The 24,250-nt window shown below is 40.3% G+C and overlaps 2 protein-coding genes and 1 long non-coding RNA gene across 5 annotated transcripts in view; 2 read left to right on the top strand and 1 right to left on the bottom strand.

Annotated features, from left to right (window-relative positions):
- The first annotated feature begins 20 nt into the window (after positions 1-20).
- LOC146468562 (uncharacterized) lies at positions 21-5,662 on the top strand. Its single transcript, XR_014867443.1, has 3 exons — positions 21-934; positions 1,162-4,699; positions 5,525-5,662. It is a non-coding gene; the product is annotated as an uncharacterized LOC146468562 (long non-coding RNA).
- Positions 5,038-15,367, bottom strand: LOC146468561 (endoplasmic reticulum metallopeptidase 1-like). 2 transcript variants are annotated; one of them, XM_085124294.1, is made up of 10 exons: positions 14,523-15,367; positions 13,572-13,745; positions 13,060-13,380; positions 12,012-12,241; positions 11,146-11,580; positions 10,379-10,525; positions 9,148-9,341; positions 7,785-7,900; positions 6,420-6,595; positions 5,038-5,740 (listed from the first exon to the last, which is right to left on the bottom strand). In XM_085124294.1, the coding sequence occupies exons 1-10, from the start codon at positions 15,280-15,282 to the stop codon at positions 5,564-5,566; spliced, it is 2,730 nt and encodes a 909-aa protein (XP_084980420.1). In that variant the 5' UTR covers positions 15,283-15,367; the 3' UTR covers positions 5,038-5,563. The 2 variants fall into 2 exon arrangements, with proteins under 2 accessions (XP_084980420.1, XP_084980421.1); XM_085124295.1 differs by lacking the exon at positions 5,038-5,740 and having other exon boundaries at positions 6,457-6,595; positions 9,153-9,341.
- An 81-nt stretch (positions 15,368-15,448) lies between these two features.
- Positions 15,449-24,250, top strand: part of LOC146468559 (ubiquitin carboxyl-terminal hydrolase 24-like) — a 55,842-nt gene continuing 47,040 nt past the window's right edge. For both annotated transcript variants that reach the window (XR_014867432.1, XM_085124278.1), the window contains exons 1-13: positions 15,449-15,975; positions 17,843-17,910; positions 18,048-18,191; positions 18,809-18,952; positions 19,243-19,278; positions 19,401-19,469; positions 19,592-19,657; positions 20,341-20,415; positions 21,513-21,671; positions 21,801-21,915; positions 22,504-22,607; positions 23,434-23,541; positions 24,020-24,115. Coding sequence is in view for 1 of the 2 variants with exons in the window: in XM_085124278.1 (XP_084980404.1) it covers positions 15,471-15,975; positions 17,843-17,910; positions 18,048-18,191; positions 18,809-18,952; positions 19,243-19,278; positions 19,401-19,469; positions 19,592-19,657; positions 20,341-20,415; positions 21,513-21,671; positions 21,801-21,915; positions 22,504-22,607; positions 23,434-23,541; positions 24,020-24,115 (1,689 nt within the window). In the remaining variant the exon portion in view is untranslated. The remainder of the gene's footprint in view (positions 15,976-17,842; positions 17,911-18,047; positions 18,192-18,808; positions 18,953-19,242; positions 19,279-19,400; positions 19,470-19,591; positions 19,658-20,340; positions 20,416-21,512; positions 21,672-21,800; positions 21,916-22,503; positions 22,608-23,433; positions 23,542-24,019; positions 24,116-24,250) is intronic.

The following is a 24,250-nucleotide window of genomic DNA, read 5'->3' as shown; positions in this document are numbered from 1 at the left end:
ACAAAGCTTGAGACTCGAGAAGCTTGGAATCTCTTATTGAGAATCCGCCTCCCTTACGACCTTGACTTTAGCGACTTTACCGGTGGTCCCCTTATTCTTCATGAAATCCTCGCAGCACAGCGCAATTGAGATTGGGTAAGGTTCTGACTCAGGCCGCTCTGACTTATCTCTACCCTAACCGCATTTTTCTTGCGCAACAGCGGCTAGCAGGAAACAAGCTAGCCCTCCCCAAAAGAGCTGGCTGCCTCGAAAGGCCGACAAAATTGGTTCAAAACAGGACTTGGCCTATTCCAAACGTCGTGCTACTGCCATGCCGAACTTAAATCAATTTGACCCGGCAGTGGCACAGCAGTGGTTTCAAACGTCAAATTTAATTCAGTCGCGCCAAATTCTAAAATATAGAAATGCGTAGAACGAGCAAATTAGCCCAAAATACATTAAAATAATTTATGAACTTAGTTCGGCACGGCAATAGCACGCCGTTTGAAACTAAGTGCCCTAGAATTTAAGAGCAGCTGCCTGTAAGGATCTTCCCTGCTACTCGTGTGCGGAGCTGACAGGCAGAGGATGAGAGATTTCATCCAGCACTGTTACACGTTGGTAGCGACCCATCAGGTAAGAGCTAAACCACTACAAGAGGCTGCCTCCAAATCCGACCTCGTGAAACTTTTACAGCAGGCAGCCATGGTTCACCTTATCGAAGGCCTTAGAAATATCCATATAGATCATGTCCATCTGTTTTCCGTCGTCTAGTAGGGAGCCCACGTGGTCCAAAACTTCCAAAAGGTTGGAGGTGCATGATTTCCCTCTAATTAATCCATGTTGACGATCTCTTTAATACCACCTCGTACAGTGTATCTTTGAAGTGTTAAATACACATCGCTCCAAGACTTTGGATACCAGTGACGGTAAGAAGATGGGCCTGTAATTCTCTGTGCACTCGGCCTCGCCCTTTTTAAAAACAAGAACAACGGTAGCTTCTTTCCAATTCTGGAGGAAAGAACCAGTGCTTAATGACTTGTTAACTGACAGCTTGCAAAGAGATGGTGCAATTACAGAGGCTGTTTCCTTGAGAAGTTTAGCTGGGATTTTATCAGGTCCTGTGGCTTTCGAGAAATCAAGGGCTTCGAGCACGGATTGGACTTCGCTAACCGTCATTAGCAGCGCTTCCAGATAATGGGGAACGGGGAGAGGGGTGTCATGGGCGAAAACTGATGCGAAGTAGGAGTTAAACATATTGGCTATTTCCCGAGGATTTTCAGCTGAAGATCCTAACGGCGTACGATTACCTGGGTCAGCGGATGTACTGACTGATATTGGCGTCGAGACTTGATCAGGAATTGTATGCGATTTGGAATTCAGCTTCAATATAGACCAAAAACGCTTAAGGTTTGTGTTGAGGTCGGACTCGACAGAACCAAGAAAGTCATCACGGCTGTTCCGCAGCAAGCGCTAACTGTTTTGCGCAAGTTTTTTTTAACTTATCCCTTAGGTGCCTCGAGGGAGATAGTTTCCGCTCTAGTCTTATAGATTCCTTTTGCTTTATCAAATTAAGTATGGCACCAGACATCCAAGGTATGGGATTCCGTCCCTTAAGCATCTTGGTCTGTATATGGTCAGGGACCGCTGCAAGAAACGTGTCTTTCCATTGATGCCAGTCAGTATTTATATCGTCATTGGCTACGATCGAAGAGAGGTTTATTGCTGACAGAGCCGTACGCAGACCCTCAAAGTCGCCTTTTGCATAATCGTAGACAAATCTCAGGGTTTTTGGTGGGGCTTTCATAAAAGCGTTAAACTAGAAGATAATGACGAGTATGGTCTGTAAACCCCCCCGTATCTTTTGGAGACAATAGATGTCGGTGACATTGACACGGTTCGGCACGCTCGTGATTGCAAGGTCAAGTATGCTGGTTTTTTATTGAGTTGTGTCAAGAGGTGGTCGTGAGGGATTTCAATAAAGGCTGGTTCGTTAACACCCGATGCGCTGTCAATGGAGTCCCAGAGGATGGCTGGCAAATTAAAGTCACCCGAAATTGCCATATTGTCGAAGTGATCACAAACTTCAGGTGCAGAAAATTATCCAATACATTCATTCAACTTGGGTCTTCATTGGGTGGCCTATAGTAAAAACAGAATGAAATTCTCTGACAAGTAGGCGTAGTAATTTCGGCAAAAATGATCTCAAGCTGTTGTAGCTCGGCTTCCGATTCAGGTTTAAATTCTTTGACAGCTTTGAAGGAGGCTGTTTTGATCGCTATAAGAACTCCACAACCACCTCGATCAGACCGATCTCTCCTAAATACAGTAAAGCCAGAATGCAATGTTTCAGAGTTGTTGATATTTTGGTTCAACCATGTCTCATTAACGCATATAACGTCAGAGTTTTCGGCGTACACCAGGTCCTGGAAGCGATGGAGGTTACACACGGATTGCCAGTTTGTTGTGCTGTCTTTGTGATAACCTTTTAAGCTTCTCAGTTCATCACGAGGCAATTGATCTTATCAGCAGTCGAAAGAGAAACCGGTTCAGACATCAAGAGGCGAAAGGTAGCATCACAGTAATAAGTGTTGACTTAATAGCCAAAAACAGAAAATAGCAACGGCTTTCACAGAGCTTTTTCGAGAGACCACCTGATTCCCTTAACAATGTCAACAATCCATCGAAGCAGCACTCGTTTTCGGGAAAACGGCAATAAGAATTGTAAGAATGAAATAAGGTAAAAGGAGTCCAAGACTAGCGGTACCTCCACGACCAAGAGTCATCTCGCTGTCATTATATCGCTTTAGCCCATGCGCATGCTCAAACCATGCCCAAACCTCAAAACCTACCACATGGAAGACAAAATGAATACATTGTCATATATATACATGGCTGAATCTCAGTTTAAGTCAGTAAGGTGGAACTAAGGTGCCTACGAAAGGGATCTGTCTCATATGGTCTAGGGGCCGACTTTTCTCTCCCTCACTGTCTTGTCGGGGACAAGGTATCGGAAAGTATCGCGGGACCACCTCCGGCTGGCATAAGCGAACCGCGGGCCGAAATCTCGTGGTGCATCGTCATGGTACAACGCTCCGGCACAGTGTCCAGAGGTACCGCTGTCGGCTGTTTTTTTTCTCTCTTTTTCAGCCATTTTTTAAGGCATCGTAGGGAAAGAAGTGCTTCATTCATGTCCGTTGTCATGTCCTTGTCAAATTATCGACGGGTATTGTGTCATTATTCATAGCCTTTTAAATACGTTCCCTTGAAAATATAGGAATTTCGTTAAAATGAGCTTTGGTGAATAGCCAAGTGAAACGCTGTCTTCAGAGCCGATTTCTGTCTGGTACTTTTGTCGCCTTCAGGCTGACTGCAGTTCCTGGACACCACTCACTGTCCGCTATGAGTCCGCCGAGCTCAGAGGGCCCTTTTTTGCTCCAAGTATTAAAAATAACTAATCTGACACAGGGGTGACCACAAACCACTAAATCCTAATGTGAATAACTCCTGACTCGCTCAGGGATCTCAGAGGTCGATGTCTCGACGACTTCAAACAAAAGAGACACGTACGTTATCACTTGCGGGCTTTTTAGCCTGCGAATGTAGACGAATTTCTGGCTGTTGTTGATCACGTCGCCGAGTTATGATATGAATATGACATGAAATAGTTCTGTATGACAGCTGACATACGCAGCGTGACATAGAGTTAGAAAGAACAACACAAGATGGAAAACAGTGGAGCCGCCGTTATTTCCTGGCGCGCTACTTGCCTTCAAATTTCATTGGTAAAGACGGTGTTAGAGTATAAAGTCAAATTGGATTTTTTAAGAGCCTGACAGAGGTCCTGACAGGCAGCAAACACAAACGAGACAATTTTTACCCAGCTAGAATCAGTGCTTTATTAGAAAATCTCAGCAAGCTAGATATAATAATATAACCTGCTCTATTCCAGATATTTATAAACGTCCCTACCAGTCAACCGTCTAATGTAGTCAGTTCCCGGCCAGCCCTATTCCAGTCTGCAGAGCGGGTTTTTAGTCGAGCAGCCCCATCATACCGGGGGGGGGGGTACTTCAGACCGGGGGGGGTACTCCCTTATATGGACTATATAGGTATGTGCGGCGCCAAAGGGTTTAAGCTGCTGTGGTCATAAATAGGGTATCGATTTTAGCCATTTTGCCGCAATTTTGGTAATAAATAGGGTATCCATTTTTGCACTCTAGTCTTGAATTCGGTTTTTTTTTTGTTTTTGAAGAAGCTACTTCTTCATCATGATGTTTACAGCAACTGTGTACGTGCCGCAAAGGCTTGTCACGCGCGGCTCCGGTCACGCGCTGGGCTCCAGGGGTTTTTGAACTGAAGTTGACCAGACACTATCAGGTCATAAATAGGGTATCAAATTTTTGGTCAGGTCATAAATAGGGTGGGGAAAATCCCAGATTTTGGTCATAAATAGGGTAAGGGTTTTGGGAAGTGGGCCGCACACCGCTATCTAATTTTTTTTGAAGGGACCCCCCCCCCCCCCCCCCCGGGGCCCATCAAGTACTCCTGAAACGTTAAACGTCTTGCAATGGTGACGATGTGTTACGGCTTGTGACGGTGTGTCACGGCTTGTAACGGTGGGTCACGGCTTGTGACGGTGGGTCACGGCTTGTGACGGTGTGTCACGGTTTGTGACGGTGTGTTATGGCTTGCGACGGTGTGTCACGGCTTGTGACTTGTAACCATGTGTTACGGCTTGTGACGGTGTGTCACGGCTTGTGACGGTGTGTTACGGCTTGTGACGGTGTGTTACGGCTTGTGACGATGTATCACGGCTTGTGACGGTGTGTCACGGCTTGTAACCATGTGTCACGGCTTGTGACGGTGTGTTTCGGCTTGTGACGGTGTGTCACGGCTTGTGATGGTGTGTTATGGCTTGTGACGGTGTGGTACGGCTCGTAACCATGTGTTACGGCTTGTGACGGTGTGTCACGGCTTGTGACGGTGTGTTTCGGCTTGTGACGTTCTGTCACGGCTTGTGATGGTGTGTTATGGCTTGTGAGGGGTGTCACGGCTTGTAACCATGTGTTACGGCTTATGACGGTGTGTCACGGCTTGTGACGGTGTGTTACGGCTTGTAACCATGTGTTACGGCTTGTGACGATGTATCACGGCTTGTGACGGTGTGTTGCGCCTTGTAACCATGTGTCACGGCTTGTGACGATGTATCACGGCTTGTGACGGTGTGTTGCGGCTTGTGACGATGTGTCACGGCTTGTGACGATGTATCACGGCTTGTGACGGTGTGTTGCGCCTTGTAACCATGTGTCACGGCTTGTGACGGTGTGTTTCGGCTTGTGACGGTGTGTCACGGCTTGTGATGGTGTGTTATGGCTTGTGACGATGTGTTACGGCTTGTGACGGTTTGATACGGCTTAGCGAGTCAGAGATGAGTGACACACAGATGACCGTGGCAGGAACGCCGCCAGAAATTCAAAGTTCCTAAGAGAGTATCCCTAATGCTCAACCGCCTTGACCATCCCAAGAGCTACTAAATTGGAAGATTATTTTCTAATGTTCACTTCATATTGTCAAGAATAAGCTATGTAGTAAGTGACCAGCTCTTGTAAGAGACGACCCAGGAGTTAGCAAAAATCCAGTCAGGGGTGGCCTGCTTAACTTCTTTAAGCAATGGTGAAGATGAATCCATTCCGTGAATGTATTGGCCCGCGACTGCAAAATCCAACAGGTCGCTTTTAGCTGGCATTTCTTTTTCCGCCTAAAATGGTGAGAAAAAAAAAATAGATAAGTTTTTTCCTAGAAATAGGCGACTTTTCCAGACAGCTTGAAGCTTGAGGTTTCTTAAAACCAGCACTGAAGAATTGGAAAAATTTCAGTTGTCGACAGTTGAGACCGCAGTCACTTCACCTTCAGTACGTACAAGTAAAACAATACAAGACGGTGGCATTTGAAGGGCCTCATGAATTATCAAGTAATATATCAAACACGAGAAGGTGTGTTTCAACAGATATCCAAACACTGAGAAGTAGGTTGAAAAAACGAGGCGCAGTCGAGTTTTTTTTTTTTAATGTATTCGCGGTGTTTGGATATCTGATGAAACACACTTTCGAGTGCACACTTTCGAGTGTTTGATATGGCTTCTCAAATGATCAATACTCCTTGGAGAAATTCAAGGCTAAAGTTGGCAAAATTTTATGGTAATTAGGAACACGTATCCAAACCACAGCAGTGATTTTCTTTGTTTTCTCTTGGTGAATCATTAATAAGTTTGAGAAGGTGAGGCAGTCAAGGAGAACAGTTTCTTATATGATCAAATATTATAACTCTCGGTGACAAAGCCTACAAGTATCACTACAGACGCAAGTTCCTATTAACACAAAAAATGTCAAAGTTGTGGGTGAAGGGAAAATATATCCCTTCGCTAACTGCATACTCACTGCTACATAAAACATGAACTCCCACGGTCCAACATCAGTTCCATGAGAATAGTAAATGAAGTATGTCAGCCGGTCTCCGCCGTCATGGTCCTGAATGGGGTATAGTGATCCCAGAGATGACCTTACCAGATATACCCCACTTGCAGGAGAGAGATATACAGTCATGTGATCGGGACCTTTAATGAGATACAACATAATGATTAAAATAATTATTATTTATTATTATTTATTATGCCGCTCTTCTGCTCCTCCCCCAATCAACTTGAAGAACAAAAGAAAACTTTGTCCACATTCTGTTTTTTTGGTTTGCTCTAGTTATGGTTAAAATTTTAAAAAAAGTAATAAATAACAATTATTCCATGAGCGCGCATTGGATACAAGATGATAGATAGCCAAGGGGAGTTGGCCATAATTATCTTGTGTCCGACAAGCGCAAGTAGAACAATTGTTTTTTTAAAAGCTTGAACAATGAAAAATCGTGTACAATGGCTCGTATACCATGGCTGCAAAACTAATCAAAACCCTGGAACTGCATTATCCAATGAATCAGTTTTTTTAAAAAAAAAAATTAATTATCTCTAATAATATTTTACAGCTACATGTATCAGTGTGAAGTCTTAGGTAGGAGAGGATCTCTGGGCAGATGTGGAGCATTAATGAAGAATTTTCATTAATAGAATCTCCATGCATTCATGGACCAAAAGAATCTGGCCAGTGAAGGCTAATCTTCGTTTTGGGCAATATTTATTCATTCCCCTTTGATGGGGTGTCTGGTGGTCCAGGGCTGAGATAAATAGAGTCTCGCAAAATTTAGGCATAAGTCTCACAATCTCATATTTTGTAGACTTTTTGAGATTCCTAGCAAGTATTTTGCAAACATGTTACAGTTGGCTGGAGATATACAGTCTCAGTCTTTGATTTTAAAACAAAGGTCTTAGCATATAGGCAAGTCTCAGAGTTACCATGTGACAAACCTCTTTCATGTTTACAGTCAATTCAACTCCCCAACTCAAAGTAAACATCTATCTGTAAGGCAGATAATTTTCCAAACCAACTACAAGGTTGCACTAATTTTTGCCTGATAACTCTCTAATCCAACTGTCAGGTTGGCTGGTCCCACCTAAACCTCACTTGTTTTCCTTGTTACTAAACTCTTGTTGAAGATGACCCCCCTTGAGGGTGTCTGTCTGACTTGAGTTAAGTGTAGACTGGATTCATACTGGTCATACATTTTTACAGTCAAATCCTCAAACTGGTTTGAATGCCCCACATCTGTCCAGAATCCCCCTCCCCTCCCCTCCCAGGCTCAACTCTGATAAGTGCATAAATTAGCTAGCATCCTACAATTTGCCAGAGCACATGTACCTGATATTGAAAATGTAAAAATGTAGAGGTCGTTACGGTATTCTCTAGAGAGTAGTTTGACTTCTAGTGGAGACGCTGTGACTTGTGGTGGAGGGCCAGGAAGATACCAAGAGTTCCTAAAGGAAAAGTTAGTTATATTAATATTCCTTCCCACCCTAATAGGGACTTTAAGCAACCACCAAATGTCGCTTCAAAATATAAGTTTGCGTTACTTGTACTATTTTGCAATTATTCCATTTTGTTTAACTTGTACAATGTGGCCGAACTATCCAGTAACAGCACAGGTGGAAACGGCGTTCAAGTTGAGACAGGGATCGAAAAATTTACCGTCATGTGCTCACATTCTCCACAAAGCCCTGAATTTAGTCATTTCATGTTGTGGTTTGGGTGAGCATGGTGGAGAAATGTACCAAAATTCATAATGCACGTGCAGGGCCTTTGTTTTTCCCATTATATCCTATTGTTTTGTGACGTTCTCGTTACTGTCGCCGTATTAGCTTCTTAAACTCTCTAATATCATCCTCAGAAGACCCATGGGCTGATAGTCGAGTCAGAAGGAAGTCAAAACAGGTAAATTTACCCAAGGAAGTCTTGGGTTCAAGCCCTGCTCTGACCTAGAGCTGGCACGAATTGTTTGACAGTTACTTTCGCCACAAGTTCAACTTCTTTCCACAGTCAGCCAGTCTGCCTCCTTCTGGGCAGTTGGGATTTTAATTATTCTGTTGTGTTCACTTGATAATATTTGTTTTAGCATTGTATTGGTGTTGTTGTTCCAGAAAAGCAACCCTGATACCATCATACAGATTATCCTTACTGTTTTGGATATTTGGCTTAGCTTAAAGCACTAGTTGAGAGGATTTCGAGACACTTTACACATTTGTTTGGTGATCATTTTCTTTTTTCTCATGACCTGTGTAACAAACCGAGAAGTGAAATTGTAAGGAGAAATTTGATGCTGGTCACCAATGGGGCTGCAAGAGTTAGGTTTAGTAGCCTAGAGGGGGCAGGGATGGCACAGTGGTGAGAGCACTAATGTGGCCTGGGTTCAATTCCCGGCGTCGATACCAACTGTGGGTTGAGTTTGTTGCTGGTTCTTGACCCAGCTCTGAGGGTCTTTCTCAAGGTTCTCTGGTTTTTGACCCTCCACTAAAATGAACAATTCCAAATTTCAATTCAACCTTGAATCGACAGACATCTTTGAATCAAGTTTCTCAGTGGAGAGCTCTTTGGTGCTCCGTGGGTAAACAAATTATGTTCGCCTTTTCTTTTCTCTTCATTTTATTATAGTATATTAGTCAGTAATTAAGTGTACATGCAGTCCCAAAACTTGAATTTAAGTGAATTTTACTCTCTAACAACATACCGCACCATATGCCTCCAAGGTATATAATATGGAAATCCTCCATAGACTCCATACTGGGGTGCAGATGAAGCATTTCTAAATATAGGGACATCAGCAAATGGTTTGATTCCTAAATAATCCAGCGGACTGATCCAGACACCAGCATCCAAAGAGACAATTTGGCCTTCATTGTTGTGAAATTCTCTTGATGTATGCTAGAGCAGAGGCAAAATTGGTCATAAATAATGACGTGGATTAATTTACAAGTGGTCAAACTTAAGTCTGTAGGCTCTACTTTTGGCCTACTTGTTATCAAGGAGGTTAAAGGTCTCATTGGAGGATGCCAGAACAATGAAGGGTACCTGCAAATGCTGGATGAAAGTATCCCCTCCCCCAAGTCCCTAGCTGATTGGTTTAACAATTTCCTTCTTGGCTTAACCTCACACTTTATGCCACTTCAAAGCAATGCTGTTAATGCTTTGGAGGTCCCTAGGGAAGTTCTGATCAACTCTTTTAGCAAAAGGAGGTATTGTCCTTAAGGGGACCTGGGTTCACATTTCAGCGCATGGGCATGAATCTAAATGCTTTTTTCTTTTTTTTATCAACTTTATGGCCTTTAAAATCCCAAACACATGTACTTCTGGTCAATAAAATGCTAGTCGATTGTACTCATATTGTCGATACTGAATTTAGTGTTGACCCGTAGGATTTATTCCATGGCTGATGTGTTTACAGTTATTTGCACACAAAAAAAGGCAATCATATGAGAAAAGTACAACATGAGTTATCTATTCCCTTCCGAATGGTTCATTAACAGCGAATCAAATTAAACAGGCTTGGGTCATAGCGAGCAAAGGTGAAAAAGTATTTCGATTCATGGACATACGCAGAACCGTGAACTCCTCCCTTTAAATCACAACGCAAAAATATGGAACTAAGTTTAATTCTGACACAAGAACTATCAGTCTGTATATACCTTATATGCATGCCAAACTAGAATGAATTTAGAGAAATTTGCAATGGATATTGCAAGGCTAAATCATCACTTATGCCCCTTTTCCACCAAACCCTTCATAATTATGGAAACCTTGAGCTACAAACTTGAGCCAGCTCACTGAATATCCACACTCCTGAGACCAGGATTGTCGTGCCACACCTTTGGCTCCTATATACGCCCAGCCTATATACTATATGGTCTTTACTAACCTCCAAAAAGTGCTCAGTAAATGGTATTGAAAAAATAAATATTTACCTGGAAGAAAACCCTTTTAGGGCACTGATTGGCAGCTGAATAAGGAAATGAAATCCCCGAGAGAGATATTAAAAGGGCAAGGATAGAGACAAGGGCTAAAAATGCCGCTGGAACTTTGAGGTCCCCCATGAGGTACAGTGTACTGACCTAGAGTGAAGAAAAAGGAAACTATTAGGTAGATGCCATATCGATCACGCCATGTAATGGCCGACCTCCATCCACAACTGTCAGCCAGAACATGGCAAACCAAACTTCATCAAAATTATAGCTACAGTTCAACTAGTCAAGAAATTCAGAAGAATATTAAGTAAAATAAATTACTGGTAATTATTTAATATCAGCTGCATAAACCTGCATATATTTTCAATAATTTTAATGCAGTAAGTGGAGACACTTGGTAGTTTCTTAAATTAATAAATAATTAACTTTAAAAGTGTACATGTATGTATTACCTCCTCTTCCCCCATAGCATGCTTATTGTTAATAAATGTTTGTAAAAAGTGAGACCATGCACTGTGACCTCTTAATTTAAGCAATAAAAATTGTACTTCAACATGATCAACAATTCAAAAATAATTCAAGGAAGTATAAGCTCTGAGAGAACATTTAATGCAAGCTCACATGTGTTTGAGTCCATCTGATTTATCCTTATTAGATTTAGCACTGCACAGTCCCCCACCAAAAAATCTGTCTGTAGAACCCCCCCCCCTCCCCGAGATCAAACACTGCAATTCTGTGCATATGTGGTAGTTTAGATATCTACTTACCAGATAAGACGTCAAGACCGCAACCACAAAAGCACACATCACAGCCATGACAACATCAGGAGGAACCTGAGATCCAGCACGGCCCATGATTGGCACAAACATATCAAACATCGCCACTGCCAATTGTGTAAAGAACTGTAGAGGGATTATAGTAGCAAGGAGATACATAAACATAAATTTGCCCAGATTTTGATCAACTGCCTTTATCGTGAAGAAATTCTGCCATACAAATACTCTCACTATTAATGGAAAGATCACAAGCAGCAGAGGAAGGTGTGCCAAAGCCAGGCGATTGAAAGTTAAAATTGACATGACTATTGTCCAAAATAATAAAGCAGCATAAAATGTTTCTGTCTCTCTTGCGGCAAGGTAGGTCGCTATTCTGTCATCACCAAGAGATGCTTTTTCTTGCTTTTCCAGTATTGCAGCTCTTCTCTGCAAAAGAAATAAAGACTTTTATTAAGTTAATAAACAAATCAACAAATTTTGATTCTTTATAAGTTTATAAATATAAATCTATACAGTCCATTTAACCATTCTAATAAAAGTTGTTGATCATGAGCAGTATTGACCTAGCTGTGGTGCTATCTATTATGCTGTACAAGGTGGTTCTACCTTTTGAGTCTGTGGATGAGATCCTAAAGTGTGTCAATTCAAATGAAAGTTACTGCACAATACTTTCCTGAATTGTTACTATCTTGTTTGTGGACAATGTAGCCAGGGGTTTCTAACAGCCTTGGACTGTCTCTTTTTTGCTTTATTCTTCATGATTTTGCTTCTTCTTCTTTGTTTTTTTTTTATGAGAGGGAGGTGTCGGGAGTGGGGGATAAAAGATGGTTCACCTAGTATGTATTTTATCAACACACCTTGGACACAAGTGACCTTCTCGCAATAAAGTGCACAAATCCAATGCCAAACAAAGCTGGGGCACCAAACAGTGGCACAAGTAGGTATGGCCGACAATACCAAGTAAGTGAGTGCCCTGTGTATGTCAGAAGTAAGGACAGGACTACAGGAAACACTATACCAACCAGCCATGATAACACAAGGGTGAGTAGAGAGGTGAAAAGATCAGTCAAGGATGATGAGCCTTGCACTAAAAAATAAAATAAAAAGCATTGGTTTGATAATTATAATTATAAAAATAATTATAATTATTATTTTGGACACCTGCCAAAGCTACTCCCCTGGACTGTGACATACAGGTATATATAGGATAAGATTTTCAGTAACTCTGAGGTATCTCAGTTCAGACAACAAATCTCCTGCAATGCTATAAATTTGCACATGCTTTAATGTATTTTTTGTGTTCTGGATTACACTGTATAACAGAAACTGACAGCAGAACATTAACAAGTGTCATAGTGAAAAGATTTGGACTTGTTAATATACACATTTGCAGAGAAGCCTGCCTCTGGAGAACTTAAAACTGGAATTTTTTTATTTTGTACCAATTCCCCATCATCAACCCGCTCCCCTCTAAATTAAGCCACTCCCCTTCCCCAGAAAAACTAACTCACCCCCTCCCTCTTCCATCACCACCACTTTCCCATTTCTATTAGATTCTTAAATAAATTATTACATGTGTAACGTCTGAAACAGAGTGGGTGAATGATGCACAAAAAATGCACCAAGGAACCATAACATGTATGAATGTAAAAGCCAACAACATAGATGTATTTTTCTGGGTTTTTGGAAAACTGAGCTTGGGCTGAAGTGACTTTTATCTGCAAGGTTTAATTTAGTCACCTGTGCGGGAGACTGGGGGATCTGCTTCACATTCTGGAGAATTGGTATGCATGGATTAGAAAAATGAGGGCATCTGTAGGGCTAAGGAGGAAGCGAGGGTGTTCACAATTAGGGGTTGCAGTCTCCCCAAAACAAAATTCCAAGGTATCTCCCCACCAGCCTTACCTTCTGTGGAATCTTTCTTTGATGGAAACACAATAAATTTCTTGATGAGACAAAGAACTACAATGAAAGCAGTCACCATATTTATCACAAGACCAATTCGTTCTGGGTAATGAATCATGACAACACCAAGGAAGTCGTAGAATACCATATAACCATGGCGATACTCCCCAGGGTTAGCCAGAAATGGTGAGTTCATGATGCTCTTTACAAGCGCAAGGATGTTGTCACCAGCTCGCTGGATGGAACCTGGAGTCACAGCACTGGACGTGTCATAGTTAGTGTGGTATACATAACCATTGGCAGTGTATGCAAGATCCATTCCTAGCAATGGAAAAGAGTTCATGGAAGGTAAAGCAGTAGATCAAACAAAAATTATTATTGAAACATTGTTTCCTTGAGCAATTGAAACCACATGTAAAAAATCCAGTGAATCTGACATAAGACGAAAAAAAAGCGAATCTAAAACGCACTACAGGTTGATTATACACTGAACCCTTAAATTAATAATTTACCTGGTATTTCACCATACTGCCTGTAGATCCTGAAGTCAGTGTCACTGGGAATGAGCCCACTCTGAAAGAGATCTTGAGCAATTACTTGCGCACAAGGGTGTGGCGCTACCTCGGCATACGTCTTTACTAACCAGGGATGCTCAGGGCCTGTCTGAAACACTATCTCCTTTCCACCTAAATTTGAGCAAAACATCATAAACAAAACACAGAATTAATGTGAAACAAATGAATTGAAGGATTCATCCTTTAACCCCTAATATCAGAGAACAATTCTCCTTTCTTGTCCCTATACTTTTCTTATAAAAATACTGTGGAGAAATCATTAAAATATTAAGAAAATTCCCCTTGGGTGATCATATCCTTAATTCTCATGAACTCAGGGGTTGAATAATCATTGATATTACAAGGAGAAATTTGATTCTGTTATTAAAGGGGTGTAATGCTTCTTGGAGTCACAGAGTGATGTACATTGCAAAGCTCATTGAAGTTTTGACTTTGATCTGACACAGTTGTCCAGAGAGCAGAAATCCAGTGGACAATTCAGTATGGAGTAGATCTAGATTAAATAATTCTCTTGTTAAGGGGGGTTAAGAGCTCTCCTTCTTGCACATCTCTCCCCCCCCCCCCCCCCCCCCATACTCTCTCTCTCTCCTTCCCCGTTCATGAAACACAACAGGACTTGGATGATGGAGGAATGGACATCTCTCCAGTTGTAGAACCCACAGAAAATGTTGTCAGTAAATTTTCTGTGGCTTCTAATACTCGCTGTCCCTCCCCCCACCCATGGGCATGTCCAGGGGGATTAAGTATACTGAAATGCTCTCAGCTGCTTTCTACTTAAGCAATGAGAGCCAAGCCAACAATGATGACACATCTGGCTTTATTTTTTACTGCTTGATTTCCAGCACTCTTGAGTACACTTTATGTAGCGATCACTGTAATGAAAGGTACCTGCTCCAGCTGCTTCGAGATTCACGAAGGCTCTTATAGTTTCCACCCATTTGTGCTGCGTGATAAACCCATGACTTGCTTGCAAAACATTCTCTTCTGCGCCATTAAAATTGAACACAACCCCGTGAACAAATTTAAAGTTCCTAGTCTGAGCTAGGCACCTTATGATTTCTAACATGACTGCGCAACTCACAGCATCATCGCTCGCTCCAGGTGAGCCAGGGACGCTGTCTAAGTGACCGTTCATAAGAACTGTATTTTTTGGCGGATAGCTGTCTTTCGGCGATATTCTGACGAGAACATTTGTAATCTTGCGATAAATGCTCGTGAAACCCGCTAAAAACCCCAGATCAAAACTTCCAGATGGCTTTTGAATGTCAATTTCAATGATGATATCTTCTCTCGCCGAGGCTTTGATTTTTTGCAAAGCTTCAGTGATGTAGTTCACTGCTTGAATTTCGTTTGCGTAGCTTCCAGCGGGTCGTGGACCAAAAGATGTTATTGCTTCAAGGTGTTTCCTTGCTCTTTCTTCCACAAAGTCGCTTGTTGCGCTCCCAACAGTAGTCTTGGGCGGGGGTAAAGCGCGCGATGCTTTAAAGCTGATGAAGAGAGAAGAGACGAGGAAAACCAAAACAAAAAAAAAGATCCAGGTTGACGAGCCTCTCTTCTTTGCGTCTGAGGCCACTGAAGGGCAATCAGTGTTCCCTTCACAGTCTTGCACGCCAGGAGAAGAACTGCGTCGCTTCCTCAACTCCGCCATCTTGAAAAGCGTCGTTGGAGTCTGGAACCAAGTCTTTGTAAATAGTTACCAGTCTTTCTACACGCGGATCTTTTTCATCCGGGAATGCGACAAAAATTCAACATGGCGTCGGACAACTCCATAACTTGAGACAGGACGTCAACGTTTGTAGACTTAATTAACCTTTCGCTCGGGGCATTATCATCGAAATGGTGGAACCAAACGAAGCTAACGTTAACACTCTGCTCAACATGGGATTTGTAGACAGTGCGCAAATTCGCAAGGCGCTGAGCCTGGCCAAGAATGATTTGAATGATGCTGTAGCGTTGTTAACCGGAGAGGATACGGGGACGAGTTTTGACTTTGAGGACACGGAAGTGAAGGACACCGAGACACAGCATGGTTCGGATGATGGAGGAATGGATATTCCTCCGCTTGTAGACCCCAGAGAAAACGACGACAGTGAATTTTTCGCCGCGCCTGCCGAACCACCGCCATCTTATGATGAAGCCATGAATCCGACTGGAATGTCTTTAAATGGAGCTGGCCACAGTCGAGATGACCCTGAAAATATGGAGATACCATTGGAATTTCCAACCACGAACCTGTATGAGTTGGAGGACAGGGTTTTCGTTGACAATTGGTCAATACCTTATAAAAGAGAAGAGTCTCTGGGAAAGTGTTTACAAAGTGCTGCAAGATTTGCTCAAGAAGGTTTGTAAGTGGGTTGGGTCGAAATGCAAACCTTTGTTCATGCTTTTTTTGCGTTCTTTCATTTTCGATCTTTTGACCCTTGAACGTTGTTGTTCATGTTCTCCGGTAATGAAACTGCCATAACGCTGAAAATATTAGGTTTCTCATTTTAAATTCTTTTGCGTTGATTAATATTCTAATTAATTCCTGTATGTATCGTTTTGATTGTTGGTGTTGTTTTGTCTGGCCTGACTGAAGCTGATATCAGGCCTTTCTTTTCCATTTTGAATCAATATAAGCTATGATTGTTGTAAGGACTTTGTCAATACAGTGAAAGAGCCTAGTGTAAGTTACTGATTACTGAATCACTGATTATTTTCCATTGGTCTACTCCCAGATTTTAAGTGCAGAGTTACATTTCACCTGTAGCTGCACTATTATGAAAGGGCAGTCATTTGACGTCCGTCTGTCCATATGGGAGTTCTGTACCTTAAATGTGTCATCAATTAATAAAAATAATGAGAGACCATCGCAGTTGTTTATGCAACTTAAGCAGCTGTGAAGAAAGGCTGAACAAATTCGGGCGTGAATGGGATTCAAAGCCATGACCTCTGCTTTACCAACTGAGCTATCAAGCTACCTGAGAACTAGTCATCTTGTGAATTTGTAATACAGTCAACTCTCAACTTGTGTACACCCTGCGACTGGAGCTAAATTCGTGGCCAAAACTACAAAGAAATGTTTGGAAATAACTCCCTCTTTTACGGACTCCCATTGTTGTGGAATTACATGTACTGACACTTGATGTGGTCCCAAACTAACATTTTCATTGTTTTGCTCTTGTTACAACAGACATCTTGTACATATATATTGAATGACATATTTATAATATATTTCTTCTGTTTGTTATTCTGTCAACAAAAATGATGACATACAAAAGAATATAATTATATAGAGCACTGCACCTGCATCGCTGAGGTCATGGGTTTGAATCCTGTTCAAGCGTGAATTTTTTTCAGGCTTTCTTTTCACAACTGCTTAAGTTGCGTACTAACTGCCAGGATCTTTCTTCTAGTTGATCTTCCATCCGCAGTTCAAAATATATTTTTCATATATTTACATTCGTATATTGTTATTGTCATTCAACAATGTCCAAGGTGTCTGTTCTGATCTTCCGCTGTACTTTATTTACATTAATTTCAGGCATTACTGCCTTACTTTTGGTGGCATTTTAGTTGGTTTTGTCATTTCAATGTTCTTAACAGACTTACATCTTCATGTAGACTGCACTTGATATTCCTTCTTCTTTGGCTCCCAACATTATAATCATCATCGTCATCATCGTCATCGTTCAACTCTTTAGGTTGGGACGCATGCAACAACTGTGTCCCAAACTTCATTATGCTGATATTTTGCATGTAAAACTTAAAATCGGATCAATTTCATTGTACCTGCCTCAGGCTGTTGTGGACTCTCTATAATATGAACCAAATGACGGTCCCAAGGGTTTCTGCTATAACAAGAGTTAACCATATACCCATAGAGGTCCAACATTGTTTGGCTAATCTTTTTCCAGTTCTTTCCTTTGCTTTGTTGGTACCAGGTGGTCTGGTAATTAAGGTATCAGACTTTTAATAATAATGAAAAGTCCTATTATTGGAAGGTTGATGATTTGCATCTGGTCTCTGCAGCTTGTTGTTTTGTCAAATGAGAAGCCTTATTACATACTATAATTCGTCTTCTGCCACAAAGACTAAAGGATGCCAGTATTTAAAGCATTTTAATAAGTGAAATGTAAAAAATTGCCAGTGGTACCCTGTGATGGACAAAATTTTTGTTATCATTGATAGTGGTTGTTACAAATCACGATAAACTTTGTATTCTTTAGGTCTTTCTGAGGCTGATGAAAGCTGTAGAAGATTTATGGAAAGAGCACTGCCTGAGTGTTTCAAGAAGGTGTGTATAATTTCCTTGTTGAAATTATTGAACAATGAACAGTTAAAAAACTGTAACTGAGTTTAATTTGTTGATTCTTTAAACTACTATTTAGAGCATCATTTTAGTATACTGTAACTGTATTTTGTGCATTTTAGCTATTAACAACACAAGCAGTGCACAGATGGGGTCCTGAAATCCATGATGGTATCTATGACATGCTTCATCTTCTTCTGGACTTAATTGTCGCAAGACTCAAGTACAAGCCAGTGCCATTTGGATTACTAGACCTGTTGACACAGGTACTGTATTTACCAAAGTTGATAAAAGGTGCAGCTGTTGAGATCAGTACGTTAAGCACACTCAGCAGTGACAAGTCATTACCTGTCATAAGTTTCATGTGTGCCTCTACAGTATTTATCACAATAAATTCAGAAACTAACCACATTCCACTGCCTTTCTAACCCTGCCATCAGTTTTTGTTTGTTTGTTGTTTTGCTTTGCAGAGGAAATCAAAGTAAGAGGGGAAAAGAACACCTGATACATTTTCAATGTTATCTTAAAAGGTGCCAACTCAACCCTTTAACCGCTAGTATCAAAGAACAACTTCTCCTATCTTGTCCCTATACTTTTCTCATTTTTAAGTACTGGGAAGATGTTATTAAAATATCAAGAAAATGCACCTCGGGTGATTATATCCTTATTCTCATGACCTCATGGGTTAAATAAGCATTGATTATATTACAAGGAGAAATTTGATGCTGATCACTGTTAGGGCTTAAAGGGCTAAGAAAAAATGGACATAAGACAGTAAATACAAAAAAACTCTTGAACAAATTCTAGAAGCTCAAGCAATCTAGTAGAAGGTCTGACTGATCACAAGTTAACCATTTATTTTTACATCTATTTTTTCTCAAAGGCATTCAATCCAGAGACTGAGTTTCAGTTCAAGAACAGAGCAAAGCAGTGGTCCAAGAAATACTTTGAAGGAGTGTTTGGTGCTGACGATTGCTATGCAGTGAGTCCTACAAGTTCAGTCTACTACACAAGCCCTTCTTACAAAGTAAGTTCACTATAGTTTAACCTGGTGCTGAAACTGATAGTCAATCGTTGGGCATTGTCATTAGACCTTATTTTTTCATGACAACTGATTATGCATCAAGTGTAACAAAATTAATCAGCACACCAGTACTGAGCAAAGTACAGTCAAACTCCTATTAAGCGGCCACCCTAGGGGAAAAGGTTTAATCGAGGTTGACACTTAAGGGAAAACCCTGTCTCAGTTGCCTACTGTACTTTCCATATAATAATGTGACAAAATTTATAAAAAAAATTTATTGTTTCTTTTTTTAGGATCCATATGGCTGGCTTGTAAATTTGATCAACATGGTAAGTTCCAATATACACTGTACACTGTACAGTGCTTGTCTATCAACACTGTGTTCTTTATAGGTGATGTATACAGTGTCAGGGTGTACATGTAATTGAGACTAATTCAACATTCTTTGCAGTTTGCAGAGCTTGGGGGATTTGAAGAAATCAAGAAACAAATTGAAACAGCTGATAAAGTGGATGCCCCTGTAAGAATGATTTAATTTATATATTTTAATCTAATAGAATAATATTACAGTTCTGTAAAGTAGGTTCTTTATAATGTCTTGTTGGATTAATGACATTTCAATAATTGTTATTGTATTTTCAGATGTTGGCAGCTCTTTTGAAACCTTTAGGAATTTGTGCCAGTTATCTTAATGCCAAGGTGTTATCGGTAAGATGCAATGATTGTGTAGATGTACAGCAAGCACCTATCAATGTTTAGCTAAAGAAGATGCACTTTGTGCAGATGCCAGACATTTGAATTTTGATCAAAGTCCTCTCTTGGACCAAAAATGAGTCAAATCCCTCATTTTAGGTGGAATAATAATAATAATAATAATAATAATAATAATAATAATAATAATAATAATAACAATAATAATAATAATAATAATAATAATATTAATTATAATTTATTATTATTATTATTATTATTATTATTATTATTATTATTATTATATCATTTAAAATGGGCTTCTGACCAAATGTATGCTGGATCCACTCCTGGTCATACATACAGATTCAGTTGGCAATCAAATGCCCAAGGGGGGTGGGGATGGAAAGAGAAGTCATCAGGCCAGGGTATATCCCCCCCCCCCCCCCCCCCACCCTTTGGGATCAACATGGATAGGTTGATTTATTATTAACTCCAAGATTTAGCATTTCTCGGTGTCCTTAGCCAGGGCAATTCTTTGGTAGGTTTGGGGTGGGACATTGAGAGGGAAGAAGAAATATGGTGATTACCTGCATGTGAGCTGTGACCATAAAGATTTTGGAAAAACAGAAACAGTCATATGATTTTATAACTACTGTATAGAATCAATCAAAAGCTGTTTTTTTGTTTGCATTATTTAGAAAGTCTTCAGTGATGTTTTTGAAAAGACACTGCAGTACATTCAAGAACTTACCAATGAGGATATGAAACAAAAGGTAGAGTTTAGTAAGGGAGCACTTGTACTCAATCTTATATGACTCTACAGGCTGCAGTTTACAATGAATTTTTGGTTGAAATATGATTTAAAACTAGACAAGTTTAATTTTTGTTTTTCTTTTTCTCGTGTTATGGTAATAAGGTGGGAACAAGGGAAATAAAATTAAACTACATGTAACTTTGACTAGATTCATTTCCAAGTACTGTAGTAGCCCTTCCCTCTTTTTAGCAAAACCGCCTGGTACCTATAAATAGTATTTGAAAATGAATTTAGCAAATGCCCTGCAGTTACAACCAATACAATATTCAAATGCCCTGCTGTACAGTAAAAAAAAAAAAAAAAAAACCCTTAACTCTGTCTGATCTCTAGCATAAATCTCAAAGGTAAATTAATTCAGTCTGTAACATCAATGATCAGTACAACAGTTTCAAAGTGAGGTAAGGATTTCGCATTACACTGCAATGCGCCTTACCGTGGCCACCCAACAAACTTTTTTTACTAGTTAGTCATAAAATACAGAACGACATGTTTTCGATAATGCGCTGTCACTTGCCTGTTGGACTTTGCAAGGAGGCATGACTGTTAATCAAATGCGCATATCCTGATTGGCTAACTTGTAAAAAAAGTTTGTTGGGTGGCCACTGTAAAGCGCATCGCACTGTAACAGCCTGTGATGGGGGATCATTCCAAACTGGTATAACTTGAACATAATTATGACAGTTTTTGTAGTTGTCTAAAATAATGTCAAGTTATGCAACTTTCTGGTATATTTAACAATTATTCCACGAGTGCGCGTTGGATATGAGATGATAGATAGCCAACGAGGCGCGTAGCGCCGAGTTGGCTATAACCATCTCATATCCAACAAGCGCAAGTGGAATAATTGTTTTATTAAAAACAATCAAGAAATATTGCTAGATCTAACTGATTTCACTGTGAGAGAAGAACCAGCAGACAATTTTATGGCCGCCATTTCTTGGTAATGGTATAATTGCTCATATACCATGGCCGCTCAGCCAATCAAATCCCTTGAATTGCGTTATACAATGATCCAGTTTTTAATAAAAAATATTAACCCTCATCATGTATTAACAGGCAGTTGGTGATGTATTTGAGCTGTTAACAACTCTTAAACTCCTGTGCATGAGACTCTGGCAAAACATGGTATCAGGAGTGGATGAACTCAGACTGGATGTTGCTCTTAAAATGCTCAAAAGTCCTCACTTTAATGCCAAGATGAATTCACTCAAAGAGGTGAGTGTTGTTTTGTTCTCAGCTTGATTAACCCTCTAAAGCTGATAAACTTTCCATTGAATAGAAAATTCTTATTTCATGTTTTTATGTCACATAAATTATTTTTAAATTTGTTTTATCCCATGCCAGGTCTGTAAATTGATTGATGACTCTGAGAAAAGTAAGAACACTAAAGTTAACATCTCGCAGGATGCTATCACAGAGTGGCTGCTTCAGAACAAAGTGCTCTCTATTGCGTTTGAAAGTAAGCTCCAAGTGGTTTTACAGTTGCATTTGCCTAGTTGTAACAAGACGGTAAGGGTCAAAAAGACGGTCTCGGATCAAAAACCCTTGTAACTGGCTTCCTGTTCTAACAGTTAAAATTGTAAACTGAGAAGATTTAGAGAGACATACATGTAAATGTGTTGACCACTTAGAATTCTTCATTCACTTCTTCCTTTTTGTCATGGTTGTGTAAGGTCCCTAATATTCTTGCACAACTCGCAATGCATAGACTTTAAAAGAGACCGTCACTCTCACCAACTCTCTCCATGAGAGCTAAATGTAGCAATCCAATCTTCATGTAGCTTCTGGGCCTGGTTGTTCAAAAGCCGATTAACGCTAATCCCCGATTAAAAGTTAACCAAGGTTTTCATTTCGCTCATTAAAAATGTCTTAGATAGCAAATTTTAAGCTTAAGGCAAAGAAAAGGCTTAGTCAAAACTGAAGGACAAAAATCTATTCGAAAAATCTTTATTGGTTAGTAATTAAACTCGAATCGAATCAAAGTTCACGTTAATCCAGGATTAGCTTAATCGGAGTTTGTTTTAATGTGTGTACCTTTTTAATGCAGGCAACCTTCATCAATCACAGTACTGTGATCGAATTAAAGTCCTTGTGGAATTTCTTGGAACCAAGCTCTCGCTGGATGAGTTAACTACCATATGGAAAATGCAGGTACCAGAGACAGGCGCACATTGTAGTCATGCCACAAAATTAAGTTTGCAAACTCATGAGATTTTGCAGCTTTGCTATGGTTAGGGAAAAACATTTTTTTTAAGGTCAGGGAAAAGTCAGGGAATTTTGTATCAAGGCAGAGAAATTTCAACTTCTTCCTTAAAGTCAGTGAATCGTCAGGGAATTTTCTTTTTGTCGTTGAACCACAAGGTTTGCAATGTGAAGAGTTTCCTTTTTAGCAAAAGTAATGTCATTGAAAGATATATTAATGAAGGAGAATGCTTTTTGCTGCTTCATCGCCAGCATTAGGGACTTTCAGATTTGACTTTGAGTACGAGATTGAGTACGAGTATGACTTTTCAAATCTAGTTTGCGTGGTTTAGATAACTGCTTGTTACACCAATCACGTTTCTAGGGTCTCCTTATCTGCTGGTAAACAACGGGAAAGAGAGAAAGTTCTGGGGATGTGACTGATTTGATATTTGAAAGTTGTACTCATACTCAATCTCATACTCTGATCTGAAGGTCCCTATTATCGCCAAAGGATTTGCCTTGGTTGGTCAGTGAATCTTAGTTTGTGGTAAAATAAATAAATAACCTTCTATTTACCCTCGGCAGTGTTTGTAGCACAAGTGCTAGTGGGGCCAAGCACTGAACTTCAGTGAAAAGTGGTCAGGGAAATTTTTTCATTCTGATGAGTGGCAACCCTGTTTTGGACGATCATTATGTACCTTGTAGACAAATAGTTATACAGAGGTACAAGGAGGAACCAGGACTTGTTTATACCAGTTTAAAAGAAAAAATAATGCTGTATTGTTTCTGTAAGGTTGGCAAGCACCCCACGGAAGTGGATAATATTCACAATATACTGGCCACGGCAGCGGTACGATTCAACTCTAACCAACTGGAACATCTCTTTGTGCTCATACAACAGGTGTGTAACTCCAGATTTATTTTTTCATCTTAATTTTGTAATTACTGTAAGATCAACACCAGGTGACAAATCATTTTCACAACTTTCAAGACAGCACACTGCAAGCAGATGCAGTCGGTAGAGCACTGCACTGGCATCGCAGAGGTCATGGGTTTGAATCCCGTTCAAGCCTGAATTTTTTTCAGGCTTTCTTTTCGCAACTGCCTAAGTTGCGTACTAACTGCAAGGATCTTTCTTCTATTTAATCTTTCATCCGCAGTTCAATTTCGCTCACAACTACCTTAGCTACACCTTGGGTTTCGGTTTGGAAGGTTTAGTAACTTTATGGAAGAAATGGCAAAATTCACGATTTGAAAAAAACAGTTTGTGTTTTAGTGTATTTATTTACCTTTGCTGTCACCAGAATGATCAGCGCATTTCACGGTTCAGTAATACTCACTTTGCTAACATTGTTGTGTTTGTAATTTGTGATTTCAAGAGCTGGGGATCAGAGAGTGACCGTATGAAGGAGAAACTACTCGTTCTTATTGGACGAATTGGGAAAGAAGCTAGAGTCGGGAAGATACCAACCAAGGTAATCAATGTTCATTTGTATGTTTTTAAGCTTTAGGACATGTATGCTCATTTAAGAAAATACAACTGACACTCTTCTACTTTTTACAAATAGTATTAATTTATTGTTGCCTGATCTTCCGTAAGACAACATGTA

This window comes from Pavona decussata, unplaced genomic scaffold (assembly GCF_977016875.1).
Source record: "Pavona decussata unplaced genomic scaffold, jaPavDecu1.1 SCAFFOLD_130, whole genome shotgun sequence".
NCBI lineage: Eukaryota > Metazoa > Cnidaria > Anthozoa > Scleractinia > Agariciidae > Pavona > Pavona decussata.
This window is presented reverse-complemented; position numbering and strand designations above follow the sequence as displayed.

Bases quoted from the DNA above. Each gene is read 5' to 3' on its own strand.
- LOC146468561 (XM_085124294.1), bottom strand. From the start codon at position 15,282: ATGGCGGAGTTGAGGAAGCGACGCAGTTCTTCTCCTGGCGTGCAAGAC. The intron at 13,746-14,522 runs GTACCTTTCATT...GCTCAAATTTAG, and splicing joins TCTCGAAGCAGCTGGAGCAG to GTGGAAAGGAGATAGTGTTT. The intron at 11,581-12,011 runs GTGTGTTGATAA...TTTCTTTTGCAG, and splicing joins GAAGGTCACTTGTGTCCAAG to AGAAGAGCTGCAATACTGGA.